Source organism: Ranitomeya imitator, chromosome 3, assembly GCF_032444005.1.
Source record: "Ranitomeya imitator isolate aRanImi1 chromosome 3, aRanImi1.pri, whole genome shotgun sequence".
Taxonomy (NCBI): domain Eukaryota; kingdom Metazoa; phylum Chordata; class Amphibia; order Anura; family Dendrobatidae; genus Ranitomeya; species Ranitomeya imitator.
In genome coordinates, this window is record NC_091284.1 from 550705400 (window position 1) to 550716380 (window position 10981).

The 10981-nt window shown below is 44.2% G+C and overlaps 1 protein-coding gene across 3 annotated transcripts in view; it reads left to right on the forward strand.

Moving 5' to 3' along the window:
- The window catches only part of TUBGCP3 (tubulin gamma complex component 3), a 129140-nt gene extending 118416 nt beyond the window's left edge, over nt 1-10724 (forward strand). For all 3 annotated transcript variants that reach the window (XM_069757903.1, XM_069757905.1, XM_069757904.1), the window contains exons 21-22: nt 6599-6715; nt 9216-10724. In XM_069757903.1, coding sequence (XP_069614004.1) covers nt 6599-6715; nt 9216-9374 — 276 coding nt within the window. In that variant the 3' untranslated portion in view covers nt 9375-10724. The remainder of the gene's footprint in view (nt 1-6598; nt 6716-9215) is intronic.
- Nucleotides 10725-10981: the final 257 nt, after the last annotated feature.

Below are 10981 nucleotides of genomic sequence, written 5' to 3' on the forward strand. Positions count from 1 at the left end.
TCATACAGACCTAACCGAAGCTGGAAACCCAGACCGCGGTCATCTGGATCTAAGGGATCCAGATCCCTTAGACCTTCCACTCAATGACTCGTTGCAACATCCGGGGGACATCGACCAAGTAGGCGGCCATTTACTTTCGTTCCGCCAAACCTGGCTCTCGGTCGTCCACGACAAGTGGTTCTGAGAACTGGTGTCCTCCGTATACAAAATAGTTTACCCCCTCGACACGTTTCTTTCAGTCGTGTCCTCCCGAAACAAAGACAATGGCTTTTCTCCAGGCCATAAGGGCACTACAAGGGGACGGAGTCATCATTCCGGTTCCCCTAGACCAAAGGTTCAAGGGGTGTTACTCAAACCTATTCGTGGTCCCAAAGAAAAACGGATCGCTACGACCAATACTGGACCTAAAGCTTCTGAGCCACTTTGTAAAAATTTGGCGCTTCAGAATGGAATCCCTCTGCTCTGTCATCGCATCCATAGAAAAGGGAGAGTTCCTAGCATCCATAGAAATCAAGGTTGCTTACCTCCACATCCCAATTTTTCCCCCTCATCAACTGTTCCTTCGCTTCACCTTTTGCGAGGAACACTTCCAGTTTGTGGCCTTACCTTTTGGCCTCGCCACCACTCCCAGAGTTTTCTCCAGGTCATGGCAGCCGTCATGGCTGTCCTTCATGCTCGGGGAGTGGTGGTACTTCCGTACCTGGGCGACCTGCTAATAAAAGGCCCATCATACCCAGCCTGCAAGGAGTCCGTCGACATCACGGTGGATACTCTTTCTCGCCTGGGTTGGAAGATAAACTTTGAAAAATCTTCCCCGGTTCCAGCTCAGCGGATTTCCTTCTTGGGAATGACCCTGGACATTTCCCACGGCTTGGTCATTCTCCCTTCAGAAAAGGCCTCGGCCTTGCAGCAGGGAGCACAGAGTCTCTCCCGCTTAGTCTCTCACTTCATTCCTTTCAGCATGCGCATTCTCGGCAAAATGGTAGCTGCCATGGAAGCGGTTCCGTTCACGTAGTTCCATCTCCGTCCTTTACAACATGCGCTGCTGTCGGCTTGGAACGGGAACCCATCTTCTTTCGACCGTCGCTTCCGTCTGTCTTGGCAGGTCAGGCAGACGATCAGGTGGTGGACGCTGAAGTCCTCTCTGAACCAGGGGAAGTCCTTTCTCCAAGTGCGCTGGCTGGTGGTGACCACCGATGCCAGCCTTTTGGGCTGGGATGCAGTCATCAGTCACTACACAGCTCACAGGCGGTGGTCCACTCTAGAGTCGCGCCTCCCCATCAATATCCTGGAAATACGAGCGATCAGACTAGCTTTGCTTAGTTTTCACCATCTCCTTGCAGGTCGACCCATCAGAATCCAGTCCGACAACGCCACAATGGTGGCGTACATCAACCGTCAAGGGGGAACCCGCAGCAAGACGGCCATGCTCGAAGTTACCCACATCCTCCGCTGGGCCGAGCGCAACCATTCGCCGATCTCACCGATCCACATTCCAGGTGTGGAGAATGAGGCGATGGACTTTCTCAATCGCCAGGGTCTTGCCTCTGGCGAATGGTCCCTTCCCCCGGAAGTTTTCCAGCAGATTTGCCATCGCTGGGGAACCCGGATGTGGACCTCATGGCCTCAAGGCTCAACAACAAGGTCCCCCAGTTCATTGCCCGATCACTCGATCCACGCGCCTTCGCAGCAGATGCCTTGGTTCTCCTGTGGCATCAATTCCGCCTTCCGTACATTTTTCCTCCTCTCCCCCAGCTACCGAGGGTCATCAAGAAGATCAGGGCAGAGGGGGTACCAGTGATCTTAATTGCGCCGGACTGGCTGCGCCGGGCATGGTACGCGGACCTGGTTCAACTGGTCGCCGATGTCCCCTGGCGGCTTCCAGATCGCATGGATCTCCTCTCACAGGGCCCGATTTACCACCAGAACTCCAGGGCACTGTCTTTGACGGCTTGGCTGTTGAATCCTGGATTCTAGCTCAAGCTGGATTCTCTACTGAGGTGTCCTCCACCATGATTAGTGCTAGAAAGTCCGTGTCCGTGCGCATTTATCACCGCACCTGGCGAATCTTGTTCGCGTGGTGCAACACCCGTGGACGATCCCCTCTGGTATTTCCCATCCCTTCCCTATTGGAATTTCTCCAATCAGGACTAGAATCGGGTCTCGCACTTAGCTCCCTCAAGCAACAAGTGTCAGCATTGTCAGTTCTTTTTCAACTAAAAATTGCCACCAGATTACCGGTTAAGACGTTCATTCAGGGGGTTTCCCGTGTGGCGCCTCCCTATAAAATGCCTTTGGATCCATGAGATCCTAATTTGGTCCTTGGAGCTCTTCAGGAGACCCCTTTTGAGCCACTACAGGACGTCTCTCTGACTTTCCTTTCCTGGAAGGTAGTTTTTCTAGTGGCTATTACGTCAATCAGGCGTGTCTCGGAGTTGGCGGCTCTCTCCTGCCGACCCCCGTTTCTGATTTTTCACCCGGATAAGGCAGTCTTGAGGACTTCTCCCTTTTTTCTACCCAAGGTCGTTTCCTCCTTTCACCTCAATGAACAGATTATTCTGCCTTCATTATGTCCGGCACCAGTCCATCGCGTTGAGAAAGCTATCCACACTCTTGATGTGGTTAGGGCTCTTCGACGGTACATCTCACGGACGGCTCCTTTCCGCAAGTCAGATGTCCTGTTCGTGCTTCCAGAGGGACAACGGAAGGGCTTGCCCGCTTCCAAGGCCACTCTAGCCAAGTGGATCCGATCGGCTATTCAGGAATCCTATTGTGTCAAGGGTGCTCCTATCCCAGCAGGGATTAAGGCCCATTCTACTCTGTCAGTGGGCGCCTCTTGGGCCATTCGGCACCAGGCGTCAGCACAACAGGTCTGCAAAGCTGCGACTTGGTCCAGCTTGCATACTTTTACAAAGCATTACCACATTCATTCTTTTTCCTCTGCAGACGCTGCCCTTGGCAGGCGCATTTTGCAGTCGGCAGCAGTACCTTAGCTGTAAGTCTATGGTACATGGGGTAATAGCAGCTATGTTGCTCCCACCCAGAGACTGCTTTAGGAAGTCCCATGGTCTGTGTCCCCCAATGAGGCGAATTTTTCTGTACTCATCGTAAAATCCTTTTCTCCGAGCCAACCTTTAGGGGACACGGCACCCACCCTCTTAGCCTTTTGGCTTGTTACTTCTTTGGTTTTGAGATCGTTTTATTGTCTTTCGTTTAATACTCCTTCTGCTTTTCTACCAAACTGGTTGAATATTGCCCAGTGAGAGGGTGTATACTGCAGGGGAGGAGTTAATCTTTCTGTGTTAACTTAGTGTCCTCCTAGTGGCAGCAGCATAACACCCATGGTCCTGTGTCCCCCAATGATTGGCTCGGAGAAAAGGATTTTACGGTGAGTACACAATAATCCCTATTTTCTTATTTTCCACCCCAATATTTGGGGTGCATCTTGTGGTCCGGTGCGACTTATAGAACACAAAATACAGTATACCCCCTCAAAAGACAAGGGGGCACTCCTCACCAGAGGAGACTGGCATTCTTCACCATAAGAACTTTTAGACAATGTCCACACGTTGAGTATTTGGAACGGTTCTTTCTCCAGGCAAATCCTGGTCTCTTGGCAGTAAAGGAGCTACTTACAAAAAGTAGATTTTGCTGCATTTTTGCTGCATTTTTTGGTGGGGCTTATGTGTTATTTGTCTGCAATACATGTTTCATAAAGTTAGTTGTATTCACCAAAAACATAGCAAAATCACATGGTCGGGGTTTTTGCACTTGCTCATTGCTTCGTAAGGTGAAAAAACACTGCTAAAATACTGAAAGTATAGACATGCTGCAGATTTTAAAAAACGCAGAAGTTTACCAATTCAGACAGAAAAAAACAAGCGTATGCATGAGAATTCTGAAATCTCATACCTTTTGCTGGTACTGTAAAAAGCAACTTTTAATTTGAATTAAAAAATTCAGCTCCCCAAAATGTTGCAAAATCCGCAATGTTATAGAGAAAAATTAAAAATCCATAAGACCTCTCTGGAGAGGAGAAATATCACCCTCACATTGAACATATGGGATTAATTATAGCTGGGGAAGAGAAAAACTAATTATAACTGGAGAAGTGGGAAGGAGCTGACACTTCATCTTCCATTGCAGTAGGGACCCCCCTGTAGTGACCGGGTAATTACAGCAGAATCTGTACCAGATGAGAGCCAGACACTAGGTTATGGATCCGCTACACAGATGCGGGAAAGTGTTCCTCTGATCAAAGCACAGTTGTCAGATGTTTTGGAGCCAGTGGTCAGTGATTAATATTGGGGTTTGCATTGATCCGACATTTAAGAGAGCTGTATTTTCAGCGTGATAGCAAAGGGACGAACATAACGCATAAACTCGCATTTCTGTAAGGCCATTCTAACACCTCCAACTTAATAATGGTCCGAAGGATGATGCAGTCCAGGCCATGTTTCATCCTTTATATAAAGGTAAAATCGCAATAGTAAACATGAAGACAATCTCTATGGCCTGGGACCTCCAGGGCGAAAATATTCTGTAAGTTGGGGATCTCATAAAATTCTAACAGACAGCACATCCCACAACCAGCCGCACATAAGCTCACCAGTGGGAGGTATGTGGGTGTAACCTTGATCTAATAAAAAGTTGAATTTTTGTGTGGTCATTTGTCAGTCCTAGAAGGTACAGCTTGCTGTGGTCCAGTCTGTTTTCCTAAGGAGCACCTCCCTCTGCTCTGCTCTGATCTGAGCCATTTCTGTGAGATCAGGATTATTACCTGTAGGGGGATGCTTGTCTCTCATATCACATGTCATTAAAAAGACAAACTGGTGGTCACTAAGGGGTTAAGGCTTGTTTTGCTTTCATGCATTTTTATGGGTTGGGGTTGGCCATCCAAGTCACAAGAGACCCATTAAAATGCAAGAAAAGTAGGAGACCTCCATTTTAGAACAGTTAACCGTTTTTCTTTTTCTTCATCCTCGTGACTGATTCATTGATAAGTGACAATCTAAAAAATGTTCTGTTTTACAACCCTGATGAAACAAAAAATTGCAATTTTGAGACTGAGAGAGACTCGTCCTTACCAGCAATACTCTGAAAGTGACTGAAGCCATAGAGTGGCACCCACCACCCTATTGTAAAAAATACATAAATTTAACAGTTATTTTTGCTAGTCAATAAAGTATGAAATAGCATATTATACTATGTGATTCTATAATTTACAGTATTTTCCGGCGTACAAGACGACCCCAACTTTTCCAGTTAAAATATAAAATGTTCTCAAAAAAGGGGGGGGGGGGCTCCTCTTAAAGGGCGGGTGCGGAGCAATCTGCGGTCGCGGCATATAATGGGGGGAGCGGAACCCCAATGACGAGGGGGCGCCTCACCGGGAAGGTGTAAGTGAAGCAAATTGCAGGCGTCCGGGACACCCGGGGTATGGAAAAAGAGAGAAAGCGGCGCTGTGCCAGAAAAACACACCTTTTTCACCCGTCTGGGCCACCCTTGTATCCCGTTACCTACTCTGCCTCTCAGAGCTTGCTCCCGAGGACTGCAGTGAAGCGGTGCAGGTGCGCATGTGCGAGATCTGAGAGGCAGAGGAGTTAATAGGATACAAGGGCGGGCCAGACAGGGGAAAGACGTGTGTTTTTCTGGGCACATCGCTGCGCTCTCTTTTTTCCATACCCCGGACCCCTTTTTTACTTCACTTATACCTTCCCGGAGAGACGCCCCCGTCATCAGGACCTCTCCCCCACCATATATGGGACCGCAGAATGCTCCACACCCACCCTATAAGACAACCCCCGACTTTTGAGAAGATTTTCAGGGGTTAAAAAGTCATCTTATATGCCTGAAAATACAGTATTTAAATTTTTTTGGCGTACCAATCTGTAAGATATCAACCAAAATTACACTCTTTAATTCTGTAAATCCCATTATAAATCATTAATGTAATTAAAGAGAATTACAACTGCAGGACTAGATCCAGTTCTGTAGCACACGTTAAAGGGAACCTGTCACCTGAATTTGGCGGGACTGGTTTTGGGTCATATGGGCGGAGTTTTCGGGTGTTTGATTCACCCTTTCCTCACCCGCTGGCTGCATGCTGGCTGCAATATTGGATTGAAGTTCATTCTATGTCCTCCATAGTACACACCTGCACAAGGCAAGATTGCTTTGCGCAGGCATGTACTACGGAGGACGGAGAATGAACTTCAATCCAATATTGCAGCCAGCATGCAGCCAGCGGGTGAGGAAAGGGTGAATCAAACACCCGAAAACTCCGCCCATATTACCCAAAACCAGTCCCGCCAAATTCAGGTGACAGAGTCCCTTTAAAGGTCTACTAACACCTTCTGCAGCTGCTAGGATGATGATACAGTATCTCACTCAGTGAGCTGAATTATATGATCCAAGTCATGTCGATTGCTAAGTAAAATGGCTGACTCTGCGAAAAATGTGGTACCCGTGAATCCCATTCAGAGAGTGATTGTTATTTCAACCCCTGATGCGCTCTGTTGCCATTACATAAACACGTACAGTCTGTGTATAGTTAGTATATACCTAACAGCTATTAATTGGTCCCACACTTCTGTAGGGTGAATGGGGAGTTACTGCTGAAGAAGAAGCCGAAGAAAACAAAAGGGTTTTGGAATTTCAGGAATCCATACCAAAAATGTGTTCACAATTGCGCATTCTAACGCATTTCTACCAGGTAAGAAGACGAAGGACTGCATATTATTTGACTTCAAAGAGTTTTCCATGGAAAGATCATATACATTTTATTCTTTTATCAGACAGTTTAGATAACGGTATGATAATAATAACATATTATTTCTGTTCTGTCCCATCTAACCATTGAGCACTTACCATTTGTCCCTCACTGGCGATCCAGCGCCACGCAGACCTGAGCTCCTCATCCTGATTATGGACTACAGACTCCATTAGCGACTTAGTTCGCCTAGAGCCCCTTCGTTTTCCCATTTGTTGCATTGTTCCACAGTTTCTCGCCAGAAGGTGATTTTTCCTTCCATATGATTTAACCAGCTAACCAGATAAATTGGAAATTGTTCTGAAGAAGGTCCAGTGGGACCGAAAACGTTTAACTGTTGAAACTGTATCTGGGACGTGCAATAAAGATAATGAACTACACCTTACAACCAATTTCAGTGCCAAGTTTTTTGCATAAAGAGATGTAGTATATAACAGAGCCCACGCAGTATGTAACACAGCCCACGTAGTATATAGCAATGTGGGAACTATATGCGTGGTTAAAAAAGACTTAAATAATAAACATATACTCACCATCCGAAGGCCCCTTGAAGTCCTGGCACCTGTGTGCGGTGCACGCGGCAGCTTCCGGTCCCAGGATTGGTATGAGTGTAGGACCTGTGATGACGTCGCGGTCACATGACCGTGACGTCATGGCAGGTCCTTCTCACATAGCATTCTTGGCACCGGAACCTGCCGCTTGCACTGCCGAGGACAGCACGCCACGTCGGAGGGTGAGAATAACCTTTTTTTTTATTATTATTATTATTATTTGTAACATTAGATCTTTTTACTATTGATGCTGCATAAGCAGCATCAATAGTAAAAAGTTGGTCACACAGGGTTAATAGCTGCGGTAACGGAGTGCGTTACACCGCGGTCCGTTAACACTGGCATTAACCCTGTGTGAGCGCTCAGTGCTGACTGCAGGGCAGTAAAGCAGCAGCTATTTCGCTGCCAGACTATGGCCGTCACTGATTGGTCGTGGCAAAACGCCCACGACCAATCAGTGACTTGGATTTCCATGACAGGCAGAGGCCGCGACCAAATATAGTAGATGGTTGTCTGTTCTATGCAATTTAAAGAAGTATTCCCATCACCAAGATCCTATATGTATTAGGTATAATAATAATATTAGCAAATACCTTCAGTTAGAAATATAATATCTTTCTGCTAATAACCTATGTCGCTTACCCCCATGTGCAGAACATTGCACTAGCTTAGGTGTCCGTGGTTACGACCAATCATTTGACAATTAGTTATCTGTTAGTGGTCATTACCATGGATACCTAAGGTACTGCAATGCCTGCTCACGGGTTTCTCGATATAGCGAATCTTACAAACTATACTACATTATATAACTGGAGGTATTTTGCTAATAATATTACACCTACTGTATTGAGATAGTATCTTGGCGATATGAGCACCCCTTTTAAGTACATCCATTTTTTTTACATATATGCAGCTATGTTTATCATTTAGCAGTTGCTATATATATATATATATATATATATATATATATATATATATATATATATAAAATTTAGCTTTGGAGTTCATTATTTCATCTTGTGATAATAGAAAGAATGTAACAGATACTCTTTAAAGGGAATCTGTCAGCAGGTTTTGGCGACCTCATCTGAGAGCAGCATAATGTAGGCAAAACGTCTCTGATTATAACAATATATCACTTAGTTTACTGGGTGCAGCCGTTGAGAGAATTTTTAGATATAGCAGATCTCAGAAAGCTAATCTCCACACACCACAGTTTTCATTGCACATAGTCTATTGACAGTGAGCTGCTTATCAGAGGAGGGGGTGGAGTCAGACAACGTGACACAAGGGAACTAGTCACAGCAATTATAATGTCCGGGTGATAAAGCGTTCACTGTATGGAATCCGCAGCCTAATAAGTTAGACTTCAATGAAATCAGTGTCTCAGCCCAGATCTCTTGCTGCCATCAGATTACTTAGCCTTAAAGGGAATTTGTATGAAGGTTTTTGCTATGTGGTGCCCACAGTCAGGAAGTAGCAGCACTTTGGACGTAGTGTATTTTCTCTGCATCCAGAGCACTGCGTTCTAATCACATAGGTAAATCCCCATGTGTTCACTGAACAATGCTGAGTTATCGTGTCCCATACACACTGTTGTGGAAATTTCTGTTGCGGAGACTAGCATCTCTGTAACAGAAACTGACATGCTGCGGCTCGTAAACATGTGCCGTGGGTGAGTCTGCACAGCGTCAGATAGAAGCACAGTGGGCATGGGATTTCTATAAATGCTTGTATCGTAGAATGCAGCGTTTTGAAGACAGCGCAGATGTGCTGCATCCCAAACGCTGCTATTCCTGATCGTGAGCACATGGTCTGAAGAATATGTCCAACGTCCTTTTAGTTGGGGTGTTTGCTTCTTTGTAAAGCAGTCTTTTTCTTTCCCTCTTTAGAATATTGTTCAGCAGTTTCTAGTTTTGCTGACTACAAGTACAGATGAAAGCTTGAGATTTTTAAGCTTTAGGTTGGACTTCAATGAACATTATAAAGCAAGAGAACCAAAGCTTCGGATGTCCCTGGGAGCAAGAGGTCGACGTATCTTACAAGTCTGAGCAATGTGGTAATAGTAAAGAAAAAACAACAATAAAACTCTCTCGCTGTATATGTTGTAGACATTTTGCTCCAGCGGTAGTGTACGAATGGCTGAGCTTGTCCAATGGATACAATAAATCTATTTAATCAAGAGGTTGTTTTTTTTCTATGAATGGATGCTTTGCTCAAAAAAGAATTCTTATGGACATCAGTACCGACTACAAGGGGACGCTGTACTGACCAGTCTAAGTACTACTTTTCAGTGTGCCAAGTGTTGTTCACCCACAATCTAGAACATACGCCATGATATTCACCCTGTAATAGACGAAAGCAAACCAAATAATGTGCAGCGCTTATATTTACCGAGGCTGTTGGGGTTCTATATGTGTATGCAAAATACAGAAGGGAAAAAAAAAGTTTTATTTACAGTACAAACTGGTTTACACTGTACATTTAAGTCTATTTATGTGTGATTTTTTTTTTTGTTTTTTTTTTTATTTTGCGTCAAAGTATTTTTTCAAAGGGAGACAAAAGATCTTGAGACTATTGTGTAATTGTTACATATTCTTTCATTAGCCTTATGTTAAAAAAAGGAACTTAATATTAGAGGTTAAGTATTCTCAGTTAGCTTTCCGCACCATCACAATTTTGTGATTACTAGCTGCTTAGTTTTTAAGTGGAAATTATTATTTTTTAATGTTATCTCTGGGCAAAACAGAAAATGACTTTATTTCCCAAAGACTTGGTTGCTCTGTATGCCTCCAATATATTATATATCTCTTGGCCATTGTCCTAGAAATCTCATGCTCCCATAGTCCTGTACTACGCAAGCAGCATAGCCATGGATCAGTCAGGAGCCTGCCTAAGAAATACTCCAGGTTAACATGTAGAGAGAATATTTTCTCCCGGAGGACTCTCGGCAATGATACTTGGATATTTTGACAACTGGTGGATGCAAGAACATTGCTTAGTTCAGTGATACTGAGGACAGGCAGCGTCTCGTAACGATGTGACATTTTTTTCATTTTTCCCTGAGTTCTATGTTTTTCTGGTGCTGGGAAGCGCATGCCTCATTCATGTTTACTTTTTGTTTTGCCTCATTATAAGTTCATATAAAAATCCGTCTTAAGAAATGCAATGAGATCTACTGTCTTCTGTAGTATGTAAATTAACGGCTTTGTCATCGGTGATGGTGAACCTACAGTAAGTAATGAAGTCTATTTTAACTTTGTATATTTTTCCACTGTAATTATTTATATATTTCTGTCTTTGTTCTTCTCTTTGTAATATATAAATCGCGTATCATTTAAATCCATGTTTTACTATGTCACAAAATATTCTCAATAAATAAAAAAAAAAGATTTTTAAAATGGGTATTTATCTCTTTTTTTATTAAATGCAGTATTTCACATCACAGTAGAGATCATATTGAAGTGTATGTCAATCACTGCTACATAGCTTGTTTGCCTGTATTATTTGGATTGTTATTTGCAATGTTCAGATCTTGTATTGGTATTTATCTGAATAACGGTGCTTTATTTCTACTTATCAGTGTCTAAAAGATTAAAGCATGCTCAGGAAAGTACTGGCTGCCGTAAAACATTGTATTTTATTGCTTCCCCTTGTA